This window comes from Rhamphochromis longiceps, linkage group LG9 (assembly GCF_057381845.1).
Source record: "Rhamphochromis longiceps isolate RC_006_pf linkage group LG9, R_longiceps_female_GT1.1, whole genome shotgun sequence".
NCBI lineage: Eukaryota > Metazoa > Chordata > Actinopteri > Cichliformes > Cichlidae > Rhamphochromis > Rhamphochromis longiceps.
Window position 1 is genome coordinate 35,351,877 of NC_140565.1, and position 16,544 is coordinate 35,368,420.

General features: G+C 41.6%; 1 protein-coding gene across 1 annotated transcript; it reads left to right on the forward strand.

Annotated features, from left to right (window-relative positions):
- Positions 1 to 3,416: 3,416 nt before the first annotated feature.
- Positions 3,417 to 15,769, forward strand: nrn1a (neuritin 1a). Its single transcript, XM_085419431.1, has 3 exons — positions 3,417 to 3,695; positions 9,449 to 9,596; positions 12,108 to 15,769. Exons 1-3 carry the CDS (start codon positions 3,641 to 3,643, stop codon positions 12,334 to 12,336), a joined length of 432 nt encoding a protein of 143 aa, XP_085275557.1. The 5' UTR covers positions 3,417 to 3,640; the 3' UTR covers positions 12,337 to 15,769.
- Positions 15,770 to 16,544: the final 775 nt, after the last annotated feature.

Here is a 16,544-nt window from a genome sequence, read left to right on the forward strand (position 1 = left end):
CAGACGTGATGAACGACGCAGGCCTCAGCGTCAGTAATAAATACATATTTTATAATAATTTCAAATAGAAGAAGTTATTTTAAATATTTATATTTAAAATAAATTAAAGTACAAATACTTCAATATTTAAAATATTTAAAATATTGAAGTATTTGTACACATGTGGAATAAACTTGTTACATAAGAGTCCAGGAAAAGGAAATGAGAGGATTTAAAAAAAAGAAAGACTGTGCAGCAGGATAAAAACATGAAAAGTTAAAACGTGTCAAATAAAAACAGAAACGTGTGATATAAAGTAAGAAATGTGAAAGAAAAGGAAAAAACATCAAATATAAAAGCAGAAATACATGAAGAACATGTGAGTTGGTTACTTTGAACTGGGGAGCGGCTTCACTTACTTAAAGAGCACAAAGGTTGCTGGTTCAGTTCCAGCCAGAGACAAAACCTCCTCTGCGGGGTTACATCACGAAGCTGAATAAATATGCGAGCCCACCTGAAAGCATCGTTTTATTGGAACTCTGACTTGCAGTTATGTGTTTCTGCCAGCAGATGGCGCAGCTCACTGAGAAAACAAACGGAGGCAGAGGGGGTGATGACGATGATGCCACAGCCTTTTCTTACAGGGCCAGATTCACCTGCTGAGCACACGCAGACAGCAGAACACCTGAAACACATCTCATCATGCTTACCTGTGGAGGTGAGGCCCCTCCCCCTGCTGGTTCAGAGAGAAGAAGAAGAATCAACACTACGTGTTCGTTCTGGGAGGTATGATGCGGTTTCCTGTGGTCACCAGCAGGGGGCGCTGATGACTCTTACAGAGTCAGAAGTGGGGCAGGAGGTGAGGAAGCAGAGTCCAGCTCTGTGCCCGCTGCTGATTGGACGGCAGCATTTGAAGGTCAAAGTCAAAGTCAAGGAACAAGGTCAAACACACACACACACACAAATTTGACATCCCTCAAAGGAGATCACATTGATTTAAAAAATTGATGTGTGTGTGTGTGTGTGTGTGTGTGTGTGTGTGTGTGTGTGTGTGTGTGTGTGCTGCAGAGCCTCGGGGAAACATCTGTGTTAAAATGCAGCAACGAAGTTGGTTTCACATTCAGCTGACGTCAGCAGGAGGAGGAGATATGATCCCCACCATGTGTGTTTCATTCACACACACACACACACACACACACACACACACACACACACACACACACACACACACACACACACACACACACACACACACACACACAGAGAGTCAGCCAGGGGACGTCTACTGCTGGTATCCATCAGTTTCATTCCTGGACTCAGCTTTGCTTGATTCGCAGCTCAGAATAATCCTTCTTTATCTGGTCCAGCCTGTCAGTTCATCCTCTGCCTGAAACAGGCTGTTTACAGCTTCCTCGTAGACATAAGACAGCGATCATCAGTGTTTATGGAGGACCAGTGATCAGGTCTGTCATGAGCTGAAGACCCCAATGAAAAAGCTTTAAACAGAAAAACAATGATCGTAAAAATGACTCCGACTCTAAAGAGGAAAGAATAGCCACAAGTGACCAAATAGATCCAAAAGAAAAACAAGCAGAAACAACAAAGACCAACAAACAAGAGACTCACAGCTTAAACTGTCACAAAGAGACACAAACTGAGCAAGAAGAGGATAAAGAGACTGAAATAAGTGCAGGAAATGACCAACAAGAGACAGAAAGAGACACCAAGAACACAAAGAGGCACAAAATGACACAAAGAAACTTAATCCTACAAAAAAACAAGAACATGCCAAAAACACCAAAAAACAGCCAGAATGGTGGAAAACAGGCACAAAACAGCCAGAAATGCAGTAAAAAGATGCAAAAGAGCCAAAAGATCAGGAAGAGAAGCAAAACTGCTCGTCTACAACCGCTCAGTGTCATGTGGATGTGGGCGGAGCCAGTCGGCAGGTCGGTCACATGTGATGAGGGACCGAACGTGTTCACCTGAGCTTCCTGAGACCGCCCCCTGAGGGCTCCACGCTCAGGACGCCGGCCTCTGTTCGGGCCTTTTGGCGGCTGTTTCGTGATCGTTCGTCTTTTGATCCTCGATGATGCTTTTTGGCTCTTTTTGGTTATTTGTGTTTTTTTTGTGCAGTTTTATATTTGTTTGCTGTTTTCTGGCTGTTTTTGGTGCTTTTCCTGTGATTTTGTGGTCCTTTTATGGCCGTCAGTTTTTATTTTGTGGCTGTTTGTTTAATCATCGTTTGTGTCTTTGTGATGCTGGTTTCTGCGTGTGGTGATGTTCTGTTGTTCTATTTGTTGTTATTTTGTGTCTGTTGTTATTGTTTTGTGTCTTTGTGATCATTTCTCTGTTTTTGGTCGTTGTGTATTTTTTTTGGTCAGATATTACGTTTGTAAAGATGCCCCGCCCCCTCCGTAAATATGACCGGCCCACCCAACATCAGTGATCAACAGTAATGTTATGATGTTGAGTATGATGCTGTGTTATTCTCATCGTCTGCAACATCAAAGTGACGGCAGAATGAATGAATGTGTGATATCAGTGTGAACGACTTCAGCTCCTTTTGGCCTCTTTGACGCTCACACTTTGACCTGGAGTGTAAATTCTTGTCTGAGGCCTTTAAACATATGTTTAATAATAATACAATAATATAAATATAAAATAAAATAAAAGTTAATTAATAATTAATTAATAGTTAATAGAAGAATTCACATTATTTTCATAACAAATTAAATAATTCTCAGTGCAGTACCAGAAATGACCACCAGGAGGAAACTGAACAGAAACACACCTGTGAAGATTCGGCCTCAGGCGTTTGAGGGGAGGAGCTTAACTTCAAACACAAAAGGTCCAACTAAAGAAATAAAAATAAATCCAGTTTATTAATAAGAGAAGGGGGCGTGTCCAGCCAATCAGAGCGCATGTCCCATAATAACCCAAACACAGTAGGGGAACTATTTTCCTATAAAGGCCGGTGTAGGTATTTTATATTTTTATTTTTTTAATATTATGATTTTTAAATGCAGCATTTTTGTGCTATAAACTGGACCTATTTCGATATTTAAATGTTTTAATGTGTTTATGTGAATTAATGCTGAAGCTTAAAGTCTGCTCAGGTTTAAACCCAGTGCGCATGACAGTGCAAGGCCTTTGGGAAGCTGTACAATTTATTTTTATTTTTATTCTGAAATATTAAAAATGGTTTATTTAGCTCTTGTTCATCTCGGTGGATAAAGAGCCCGTGAATAATTTTCGCTTTATTGGGAGGAAAAAGGCCTTTCAGACGTTTCAAAGGCATAAAAAAAATCTTGTCACAGAATCATAAAAGAAGGATAAATAATATTAATGAGGGAGGAGAGGAGGAGGAGAGGAGGAGGGGCTTTCTCTCTCTCTTTTCTTTTTTCTCTCCGGACTCGTAAAAACGAGCAGGAAGCGCCGCGCGCACAGAGGACGGAGAGCCGCGCGGAGGGAGCAGCTTCACACTAAAAGAGCAGAAGAAGAAGAAGAGAAAAGAGGAGGAGAAGAAGCGGGGGAGCAGGCGGAGGACTCTGCTGGATGTAGCTGTTTGCGGCTGTTTTGCGGGGAATGTGCGGCTCCTCCGCAGCTGCTCTCCAACTTTGCGAGTCTCTGCTCTCATGCCGAGAGGCGGACGCAGAGGATGGGAGTTACCTGGTCCTCCAGATGCCTCGCGCTCTTCCTGGCTCTGCACATAGGTGAGCGCAGAAAGTCACGCTTTGCGGGTTTTTCTCTGTAATTGCACCAAATTCCAGGATGAAAGCTGCGCTTTTAGACGTGTTTGCAGATGATGAGGAGCTTGTTTCACGTTTGTTATCATGAAAGAATTTTTCTTCTTCTTTTGTGACCTTTAAAGTGTCTCTGTCGCCGCTTTTCAGTCACTTCTCATTTTTATTTCATCGCCTGCAGAAATAAAAGAAAAACGCGAGTTTCGGGTGAAATGTTCTGCTCCTTTGAGTTGTTCTGAGTCTGCGCAGAGCCGAGGCCGTCCGTGGGGCAGATGGAGTGTTTTTTCTGAATCGTGTCGGTGCTGCTGTCCGGACTTTTCTTGTCCCGATGAAGCCGCGCAGACATGTGAGCGGCGGTGGGCTCCACTTCACATTCGGCGCGTGCGCGTGTGCGTGCATGTGTGCGCTAACAAGGGGAATGCCCCCCTCCCTCCGCCTCCTCCCCCTCCCCTCCTCGGTGTCCCACGCTGGACGCGTTTTTATTTGATTTGAATCATTTTTAATTCAAAATGTGAGAAAAATAAAAACACGTTTTGTTTTATTTCGCTCTGATTTTTACGGCCCTTCGTGATTTTTAGTTTCGAGTGTTGAAGCTTCACAAAAGAGAAAAAGGCCTGAAAAAAAAAATCACAGAAATGTCGGAGCGGATCCGCAGTGCGCGTGAAACCCGGAGGATGGAGACGGCACGAGCCCGCGTTTAACCCCTGCAGCTGCAAAAAATGAAATGAAATAAAAATAAATTAAATTGAATAAAATATAATATAATACAATAAAATGAGCCGATACGTTTCTTGTGGGCAGCCGGGCTCGTGCACGCAGGAACAGCACGTTTGATTTCAGCTTTCACGTAAAAATAAATCAGGTGTTTCCGCGGGATCCGTCTAATAACTGGAAGGAAGGAAATTAAAAATTTCCACGAGCAGAGACGCGGAGATGATTTCTGTTTTTCTGCTGTTGCATAACGACGCTGTGGAGGATGGCTCAGTGTGTGTGTGTGTGTGTGTGTGTGTGTGTGTGTGTGTGTGTGTGTGTGTGTGTGTGTGCAGAGGGATGCTGAATTATTCAGGACGCAGAGTCCTCGGTGCTGATGTTAGTCAGAGCTCCGAGCAGGAGGTGAAGGAAGATGAGGAATCAAGAGAAAATCCACGCGCGCGCTTTCACGTCCTTCACGCACAGCGGTGACCATCAGAACCGAGCGAGGCCAAAATACGTGGAATGATTCCACGCAGGTGATTTTTCCCTGCAGGGAAACGTCTCCTCCTCCTTCTTCTTTCACTCACAGAGAATCTGATCTTCGTCCCGTTTTCATGTTTCCGCCGTGAATCTTTCGGCGTCTCCGAAATGCTGCAGTCTGATTGGTCCGAGGTTTGGCGCGCCGCTGCAGCACAATCCTCAAAATCAGTTGAACAATAAATTTATGACATGCACATCGAAAACACGGCTCATGTTCACGTGTTTGGCTGTTTGTGAAACTCACACGTGGGCATCAAATTCAGAGTAAAGATCAGAATCGAAACTGTGGAGATTTTGTGGATTTTTAGGGTTAAAATTTCCGTTTTTGGCGCATTTTTACGCACGAAAATGGCCTCGTGTGTAAAGGAGGTGGGTGTGTCCGCCGCGTGAAGCTACAGCACGCTGCTTTTGGCATGACACACTGCAGGCAACAGTGTGTGTGTGTGTGTGTGTGTGTGTGTGTGTGTGTGTGTGTGTGTGTGTGTGTGGACGTGGGGTGAATGAGTGCACGCGTGCTTGATGGGAGGCGTGAACGAAAAAGAGGGAAATTAATTAATGTGCACGACAGCGGGTTCCATCAAACAGGAGTAATAAAAAATAGCAGATAATTATAATAAAATAAAATAATAAATAAATAAAGATCATGTGTGTGCGTGGGGGGGGGGGGGGTGCATTCTTTTTTTAATGGATCAGAAATAAAAGCATCTTTGGAGATGAGAAAACAGAAATTTCACGCGACAAAAACGAGTCGAAGTGACTGAAATGTGTAAGAAAGAGAAAGAAAACGGGGAAAATATAAAGAATAAAACAAACGCGCGCAGCGGGTTTTTTAAGGCGCAAACCAGAAATAAAAACGCAACTTTTGCGCAAGAAAAATGCTGCAAAAAGCCCCAAATTTACCCCCAAACTGTCGCAAAGCTCCGTTTGGATTTCTTTGATTCTTTATTAAAAATAAATTCCCGATAAAAACGTTTTAAAAACTCAAATTTGAGCTTTTGTGAAGCCGAGACTGGGGAGGGCGCGTTTTTCTTTTTTATACACTTAGTTGTTGCAGCCATATCATGCAGCCTATTAGAGATGATGTAATGCTCCAACATACAGCGGGAGAGAGACAATGGAGAGTGAGGGGGAGGAGGGGAGGAGGTGCGCTTTCATTCATTTATTTATTCAGATTAAATTTCGGGAGCAACAGGAAGCAGAAACGTGAAACCCGCAGTGACAAAAATCACGTTAAGTTCAAAATGTTTCCAGAAAGTCGCTGAAGATTAAACATGAGGCAGAATTTAAAAACGCGATTTAGATTTTACTCAAATCAAAGATTCAAAAAAGAAAAAACAGGAATTCGATCTAAAAAATGCAGAAAAACCAGAATCAGGGTCATCAAAGAAATGCTGTCACGTGCTGCATCCTGACAGGAAGTGGGACAGAATGGGGTTCTTTTAACGGTGCCTCACGCGCATCCTCACGCGCATCCTCACGCGCTCGTGTTTCGTCCTCAAACTCTTTAAAGGCAAACACGGATCTTATTGAATCTGCGACCTCCAATAAAGAAAATTCAGCTTTAAAAAAAAGATATTTTTGTTTCATTGTTGAAAAATAAAAAACATTTTTTCCTTCATCTGACAAACAGCTGCTCGGCTGCTTTTTCTACTGGATCACGTGGTCTGTGGTGCCTCTGCTGGTCATAAGTAATGATTTAATGCTGTTCACTCATTAAACACAGCTGTATAATATTACATTTTTATAAGAAAATGTGTCCGAGGAGGATAAATAAATAACATTTCGTATTATTTTAAATGAAAACATTATTTTATGGAGATTTCTGTGACAATAATTTCATTTAATTTAAACAAATAAAAAGAAATGAAGAGATATTATGGGGACACATGGGAATATTAAATAAATAAACATGTTATAATATTAAAAAGATAAAAACCTTAAAATAAATCCTCCTAAAGCTGATTACAAAAAGTCAAAAATTCAAAAAGATTCTGAAATAAATCCCAGAGAAAAAAAAAAAAGAAATCAATAAAAATTCCAGATGAACAGAGACGAGATGAATCACACTGGATACAAATAGTTTGCTGAATTAATCTGTTGGATTAAAAAAAGATCATCTTAATATTTTGGGGTTATTTTAAAACTAAACACAAAATGTTGTTTAATGAATGAATAAAACAAATTAATACATTTTTATTCTGAAAACATTTAAAACCTTTTAAATAAAAATGATTTTTAAATATTTCAGGTCAAACCGTCAGTACGTTACAATAACAGTAATTTAAATAAGGCTCATCATTAATGCTAATCTGTGTCAGTGTCATCAGAGTATATTTATACATCGATTAGAATAAAAGACATAATAAAATCACAGGTTCACTATCAGCTGATGTGCGGCGTTCAAACCCAGCTCGTTAAACGTAGCTCTGTGCAGATTTAATGAATCAGAAATACGAAGACGCAGAAACATGGAAACAATCACGAGTTTCATTTTTCAGAGGCAGGTGTGGTTTCTGTCCTAGCACGCCTTCACTGCGACACACGTCACTGGATTTATTGTTTCAGACTAGTGCAACGAAAACGTTTGATCTTATGATCTTATCACTCGAGCTAGCACCCACGCTCTCTAATTATGAAGTAATCAGCTGGAGACAACTGAAGGCCGACAGAGACTGAAATGAGCACAAAGACAAAGTTTGATCGATGGTTGAGCAGAGATCTGAGGTCAGGCTGTAGTTAGTGTAGCTTAGCATGAAGCCTGGAGGATCAGCGAGCCTGGCTTTGACCAAACTCCAGAAATGCATCTTCCAGTTCGCACCTCCAAATCTTCTCTCTGGTTGCACAAAGTAAAATTTAGTCGAGTGAAATGTGCTCGCTGTCTGGCTTTTATTCAGATTACAGAAAGTTCACAAAAGGAGGACGTGCAGTTTGTGTTTGTGACCACAAGGAGGCGTCAGGAACACAAATGTTGTTATTTAAACAGAAACCATTTAAAGGCCAAAAACCTTTAAATGAAGATCTTTGTTAAATTGTTCTTTTATTTTGAAAAACCGCCTGTTTAACCACATGTTTATCCACCTGATTGTAAATATAAAACAAATGAAAGGATTTTAATTATGCAATAACATAAATACAGACTGCTGGTACATTTTCTCCGTGTTGGTAACAGGAAACAAGCTTTTATCTCCAGGTTTTGGTCATCTGCCTCCGAAAGCTGCATTATTGAAGCACTATTATGCTAACAGGAAGGGAACAGAGGGCTTTTAAAGGCTTTTACTCTGAAAATAATGATAGAAAACTGCTGGGAGAGAGCGCAGAGTGAACCAGGCCACTAAAAAGTTCTTTCCTGTTGTTGATCCTCCATAAAGAGGATCCTGTAGTGACCCTAGCTCATCGTGGACATGTGTGGAAACAGGTAGATCCTACGTGGGTGATCAGTCTCCCCCTCGTCCTCTAACAGCCGCGTCTCGTCCTACACGTCACGCCGTGTTAGCCCACGGTTTGATGGAGCGGAACCGGACAGCAGCACCCAAACCAATCAATCAGCCCGATCCCCTGCTTAACGAACCACACGCACGCAGTCACAGAGGTCGTGTAAAGGGGTGTGTGTGTGACTGCATGGGTGTAGGAGGCGTGTCACATTTGGCAGCTTCATAGAGGCGTTTCCCTGTCATGTATGTTAGTTTGCTCTGATGTGTTTCTAATGAGCAGAAGGAATAAAACCAACACAAACTGGAGCTGCGTGATCGTAGCACTGAACTAAGACTCCAGCTCCACATTATAACAGCTTTAAGTCTGTTAGCGCTCCCTGATACACCTGTGAGAACATTTGTAGATTCCACTTCTGTAAAATAATATTAGAAATTTTGCTCTTTTATTCTCAGATTTCACTCTCAGCTGATCTGATCACTCGTGCACTGTGCGGCCATGTTTTCATCTGTTTGTCTTCTATGATCTCCTCTTTGAAAACACGCTGCTCTTTGACAAACATGCTTAAGACCAACGAGTTCGTCTGAAAGGATGTTCGGCTCGCTCCGTTTGCTGATGACTCCGTGTTTTATACGTGATTTGATTTCTGCTCAGTCGGCTGCAGAACGAAGCTGGGAGGGAGACTGTTAACATCTGGACTCGTTCCTTTGATAAAAGAACAGTTTCTATGTGAATGTTTTTAGTTTCTGGTACACAGAGTTGACCCAGTGTATTTAAGACTACATATAGACTGAACAGAAAAGTCTTTCAGGTATTTTTGTCCACCATCATGAGCAGGCGAAGTCTCAAACTAACCGTGAACCAAATTAAATCAGTACAAATGTGGAGTTTCACTGTGAAAGCTGAAAAAAGGTTTAAACTGGGACAAAAAAGATATTTAAGGTTTAGAACAAGATGCAACAGATCTAAAACCTTTGTGCTGTAAGCTCCCACAGTTTGCTTTGATGTAAACATCTCCATTGTTTCTCACCACTCTTCGTCCTCCTCTTCCTCCCCTGCAGTCTCCGTGTTGCAGACGGTGCTGGTCAGTGCTGATCAATGTGACTCGGTGTTCAAGGGTTTCTCAGACTGCCTCATTCAGCTGGGAGACAACATGGCCAACTATCCCCAGGACCTGGACGACAGGCAGAACCTGCACCAGATCTGCACGTACGTTTACCACAAACACACACAAACACACACAAACACAACATCGCATCAGCGGGGGCGGGGCTTATAGCATTGATGCAATTTATTTAAAAAAGTAAAAAATTCTAAGCAGTTTTACAACGGTTGAAGGTATTTGTTTTTTCCCTCTGGATCTTTGTTCCAATAAACGAGTTTGTTTAATTAAATATGTTCAAATATGTCATTTAAAGTCCAATAATGCGCAATCACATAGCAACAATAATTATAGTGCTAAGCTAGGCTACTAAAGGACATCAATCCACGTCTAACAAACCTCTCTGGTCCAAATTATTTCACCCCGTTAATCAATAAAGTGAAAAATATTAAGCTGATGTAAAAGTCAAATCAGTGTGTATAAACAGCAATGAGTCCATAAGAGGTCACAATGAGACGAGAGGTCGTTTCATAGTCTGCGATCAGACTCGCAGAGAAAACACTGCATTCACATAACACAGGAAATGCTGTTAGAGCGATCCTCGCTGCAGTTATTGATTTTATAGTTTCCGTCCTTTTCAAAACTACATGTGACAGTAATGAGTCAGAGGACAGAGATCTGCTCTCGTGTGCCGACAAACTGGAGCTTAGCTGCAGTGGTTTGGTTTTACGGGGCCGTGTGAACTGGTCTGTCTCTAATGCCGAGCCCCATCTGTGACGCCGTGAAGAGTCTGCCACTCTGATCTCACAGAAACCAGTAAGAGTGATTTAACCGCTAACCCTGAGGGGGAAACGGGTGTAGTCAGTGGGGGAGTGCGCATATGTGCAGCCCAGATGACCCCCACCACCCACCATCTTCCCTTTAATCCATCCCACCACCCAAACCGGGTGGGCACCAGATGGCACGCTGCAGCAAGGAGCCCCCACCCCTCCCCGCACACACATGACTTTTTAATTCAGTGACAGCTCCATCACAGCGGTGTTGAGGCGTGGCAGGAGGTGCGCGTTAATACGCCTCCTCACACACACACACACACACACACACACACACACACACACACACACACACACACACAGGCGTTAATTGCTCAGAGATGTAGCATCGACACGGCTCAGTTCAAGAGGTCAACATCAATAATAGCAGATTGGAAGATTGGATTAGATATGCTGTGTGTGTGTGTGTGTGTGTGTGTGTGTGTGTGTGTGTGTGTGTGTGTGTGTGTGTGTGTGTGTGTGTGTGTGTCGCCACATTAACTTGGAGGGGGATGGAAAAAAACTGATGGGACAGATGAGAGAGAAGGACAAAGAAATAAAGAAGAAAACAAGCAGAGAGGAAGAGGAGGAGAAATCAGGCCAAGTGAGCACAGGAGGGAAAAGCATGAGTATTAATATTTTATCAAACCAAGAGAGTGAAGAGGGGAAGACGAGCAGAGGGGGGGCTGTAGTAAAGGAAGGAGACAGCTGACGAGTCATTACCTGCGACGCCCTCCACACACTTTATTCTGTGAAGCTTTAATGCATGACTGTAGTCTCCAAGTGTTAGACTGTAAAAGTTCTACACTCATAACATGAAATAAAGGCCTGTAGATTCCCACAGTGGGGCCTTCAGCTGGATCACAACATGTGTGATCATAAATTCTTATCATTTAAAAACAGCTTCTAAACTTACATGATAAGGTTTCAGGATGAGATGCAAGTCTTTATAATCTTAAAAAGATTTCTTTGGACTGGATCCAGAAACAGATACATACAATAAAAAGGACTTTTTCAGCTTTTGATGCTGAACGTGTCTCAATGTTTACTGCATCATTATCAGTATTACTCAGTATCGTTGCTACAGGTGGATGAGGAGGCGCCCAGTCTAACAGCATCACGTGTGGAACACGTGTGTTTGTGCAGCAGGAGCAGAAAACCTACAAACTCAAGCAGGACTTTAACACTTTAAGTAAACATGTAGTTCCTGAATTTGAATTTAGTTTGCAGGAGGCATGACCAGCTGACTCTGTGAGGACGCGGTGTGCAGGCAGTTTCCACCCATGTCGCTGTGGCCACGCCTCTTTCAAACAGATAATTATGGATTCGTGGAGAATAAAAATATGCGGCTGCAGATTTGGGAACATTAAAAACAAAAAATAAATTGCGACCAGTTGGAAGAAACAAAGCTTTAGTTGTATGTGGAGTAAAAACATTAGAATCAGTAAAGCAGCTTCTATTGTAGGCGTGCTCCTGTGTGGAAGCCGCTAAAGGCAGCCAGTGTTTTGCCTTCAATATTGAAGTGTTTTGCTGGGTAATGATGGAGACGGCGGCGCTGTAATGGGCGCAGGCTGCAGCTCTCGAGCTCCAGCTTTGTTTTACTGGAATATAAAAACTAGATGAAGTTCACCGGCTGGATCTTCATAAGCTTTTTCCTCTCTGTGAGTTCAGTGCTGCCAGATTCTGGGATGGTTTCCACTCTTGGCTCTGCTCCTCAGTGTAGCTGATGCAGTCAGTTTAAAAACCAGCCTCCCACTGCAGTCAAAAGCTTGTGGCGTTAATGCTTGCTGTGTTTTCTCCTGCCAGTTACTGGGATAACTTCCACTCCTGTGCCACGACGGCGCTGGCGGACTGCCAGGAGGGAGCGACGGACCTCTGGGATAAACTGAAAAAGGAGTCCCGAAACCTGAATTTCCGCGGGAGTTTGTTTGAACTCTGTGGCGGCGGCAACGGAGCCCCCAGATCTGCCAACGCCAGGGGCCTCGCCTTGGTCCTAACCACACTGCCCACCATACTGACTTGGCTGGCGTTTTAACAGAAATGAGGAAAAACATGGAAGCACAAAGCGAAAAGAAGTAAAAAAAGAAAAAAAAGGAAAAATCCAACTGAAAAAAGAAAATAGGACAAGAGTGATAGCTGCTCTTCCAAAATACTTCAAAGTTTGAACTCATCACAAGAAAATACTCCCCGAATGGATTTTTACTGCTAGGTCACCGTACGGCGGCCCAGGTCGCCTTCCTGGGACATCTGCAGGCCGCCGTCCTCCCGGAGCGTTCATCCAATCACACGCAGACGCGACCCAGAGGCCGATAACATGAAATATTCAACACGCCTTTGAAACGATGACAATGATGAAAATCTGATGGATTCCCGTCCGCTTACAACCGTGGAATTACACAGTATTAAAGTCAACCATGAATTATTGATGTTTAGTAGGCTTGGCCTAGACAGCGCTGTGTGACTGCAGGGCGCTGACACTGTATCAGGCTATATATTAGAGTCCCCATGTAGCCCATGGTACATATTCATGTGTAACGCGAGGCCACAAAATCAATAAGACGAGCCAAGGCCTCGAGCCGATTCAGACCTGACGCCTCATTTTCACCACGGACAGATTCTCCTTTTTCTTTTTTTATTACGCCAAGTAGACTCTGTGGTATATTTGATGGACTGAATGCTTCGTGTAATATTTGTACTCGTATTGGCTGTTTGTTGTTTTCAGGCCACGGTCACACCAGCGCTAAATGCAGTCGTAATAACTGGCAGCAAAGACAGCTTACCAAAATTACACATTTTACAGGCAGAAAAACTGCAATGACACTACTGACCTTTGACCCCTACAGCATGGCTCTCAATCAACAGTATTCTTACATTCATAGTGTTGTATTTGGTTGTGGAGCTGGCCGGGTTGCTGCCATGCCACGTTTCTGGTGTGACCGTAGGCTTGTTTTTCTTGACCAAACTCTGAGGTGCAGAGATGTGGTGGAGTATCAAGCCTGCTTGCCCTTAAAGAACAGTTTATACTGTTGTTAACGTGCATGATATCAGTTCAGAGACTCTCAAAACATTTCAGGAAATGGGCACAAAAACATTAAATGTTTTATAAGACGTTGTCAGGTTCAAGTTAGTTTTTGCTTCTGTTGGAAGGACACTTGTATTATCTCGATGTTTCATTTCTGTATTATTAGAATTGTTCATTTTGTTACTGCTTTTTGGTGGTAATATAAACTCAACACTTCCTGTAAGAGTTTCAAATTAAAAGCCCTTAAGAAACAATCACAACAAAGAACAACAAAAAGTGAAAATGGCACAGTTACATTTAAGCAACAGCTGATGACAGGTGACTATATATTGTGAATAATAAGGACATACAGCTGACTTTTAACCAAGCATTGCATTATAAATATTATGGACAGCATTAATTTTAAACTCTTTTATTTACAAGTGCATAAAGCACTCAAAAAGCTTAAATTCAAAGTAATAAGCCCTCCTGGGCACCAGCACATAGTGCCAGGTAGTTACTATGCAACATACTAGATGTTTTAATTTTAGCTTTTTAAAAAAGAAATAAAAGATTAATTTCCATTATTTAAGCATTTGTTTATTTATATGGTGGAATTTATTGTGCAACCACTTAAAATCTGTCCATGGTCAGAAAACAATAGTCAAGAAGCAAGCTAATGTTAGCCAGCTAGCTGTAACTTGGCACCTCTGTTTAAAGTTTTCGTAACGTAAACGTATAAAATAATGAACACATGATAAGCTAACAAACTTTGTAATCCAGATCAACCCTACGAGTTTTGATGTGACCGCTAGAGTACTTTACTATGTTGGTTAGCTAACAAGCCAGCTTTAGCTAACATTAGCAAGCGGTAAGCTAGCTTGAAGGGACTATTTGGATTCCCACAACTAAAGAAATTTCCTAAACTGAATCTAACTCACTGTTTTGGCCCCACTAGATTAAACGGGCTTTATTCTCGCTAATGTTTGCTAACTTGTTTGTAATCATGTAAAGGTACTTTACCGCAGTTAACAGTTAGAAGAATGACATGATTTAGGATATGCCCAGTTAAACTAAGTAATTATATTATAACAGCAGAAATGTACGTCATATGTAAGAGACATGCATAGCTTATGTCTTACATTTGTTTTCCCAGGTTGTATTTGGAGACAGACTTTATTTATTTATATCAACTGTGCTTCCTGCGATGATCAGAGAGCTACCGTTTAATTAAAAACTCCAAAATTCTGTTTGAGAATATAAGCTAGCTGTAACCATATTGTGTCCACACCTCCAAATCTAGCATGACTCAGTGAAGCAGGCTATGCCCAAAGTCGATCAACGTGTAATAACTTAGCAGTATGGCAGTAGTTCAGCTAAGACATGACATTTAAAGAGATTAGAGTAGCTAGCAGGTTGGAGGCTAAAGCAGATAGTATTTGTGTTAGCAAGTAAATTGGATTGCCATGGGTTAGTGACTAAAACATATTACATCAGGTTAGCTAACAGTTTGTATTTGCAGCTAAACCAAACACTGTTTAGCTTTAGCTTCTCCTTCATGAATTACCCTTCAGGTAGAACATTTCCTCACAGAGATGATGATGAATGTCTTAAATCACTGTAGCCAAAACCTTTCTGGTTTATAGCTCGAGAAAGTTGTTACGACGTGCTCATTTCCTGAAATCCCACGAGACCAAGGACTCCGACTGATGGAAACTTGTTTTGGATGTGAAAGTAGCAACACATTGAAATTAACTTTAGTTCCTGTTGGTGGGTGACATCCGCCATCTTTCATATCAGCACAACCACGTGTTAGAAATGAATGACTTTGAGAGCTAAACGGTTACTGCGAGGAGAAGCTGAGAGCAATACGAAGACGCGACTTCATGGCCAGTGTAGCTGAAAAAAAAAAAGAAATCACGAAAAAATGATGATTAAAAAAATCAAACCGTGGCTGAAGAGTGATATGACTGTTGCCATTAAGCACATCCCCCCTTTTCATACCAGTGATCCATACTAGATGACCTTAGCGGTGATATATTTTAGGTCTGTATGTTAGATTAAAAGCAGAGTCCCAACAGTATAGTAGCATCATGAACTACATAAATACAGTAAATGAATTTGAGGAGGGAGTTTATTTCTTTGCCGAGGCACCGACAATGTTTCCACTGCCTTCTGATGAAAAGATGTGTACTTCTGTTTGTTTGTTTGTTGGTTTGTCTCTTTGTTTGTTTATGGGGATGTTGCAAAAAGAGTTTAAAAAAAAATCTTACGAAAATCATCTAAGAAGAGAAAATGTATATGAAAAAGGATTTTAAGAAAATAAAAACTCTATTATAGATAATCTATCCCAGACTTTACAGATTATAGGCCTACTGAGATATTAAAAGATGAATAAATAAATAAAAGATTGCTAAAATGATGAAGAGTATTAAATAAAACGACAACTGTTTGAAAATGATTGTGTGCTGTGGTTTTAATCTGGTTTGCTGAGTTTGAGATGATGGAGCTGGGTTTGGAGTGTTTTCATTATTAATGAAGGAGAGTCCCTGAGCTGCCACATGTCTCAGCTCTCAGTTTATATTGACTGAGACAAAGAGGTTCAGGAGGAAGAGGAAGGGGGAGGAGGAAGAAGGTTGACTGCGTATCCTGCTGAAGACATCATTTGGATAATTCATGCTGCCAAAACCCTCAAACCGACCTGGATTTGATTTTATATGGACCGTTAAGTCTTTAAAATATCTGATGAACATCACAGGATGAAATAAATCTGGTTTTCATGCGTCAGGCGGACAAATTAAAGGAATATTCTCATTAATTTCCTTTTGTTTAACTGTTTTTTTAAGCAGCATTCAGCATAAGACCTTCAGATCTTCTGATACTTTAATGACAGAACTGTAAAATATTCTTGCTGATGAATGACAACATCAGCAACCTTTTTCCATCTGGGAAATATCAATAGTTGCCCGGTGGATGGACTGAATTTATTTGCTGATTGGAAGCAGTTGCAGTGACCAACTGGTCATCCAAAAGTTGAGCAATAAACGTAACCAATAGGCGACCACGTTCGATTGAAAGGCGATTGCACAGGCCGTCTGGTGGGAGGCAACCTGTCTCCAAACAATCAGTGAACTCTGACTGCTGGCAGTGACTTTTAGATAAACAATTGCCGACTAATTTCCAAACAGATTGCCAACATGTTGCAATCAGTCTGAGCTGATGAGCTCCTGACGTGTTTCACG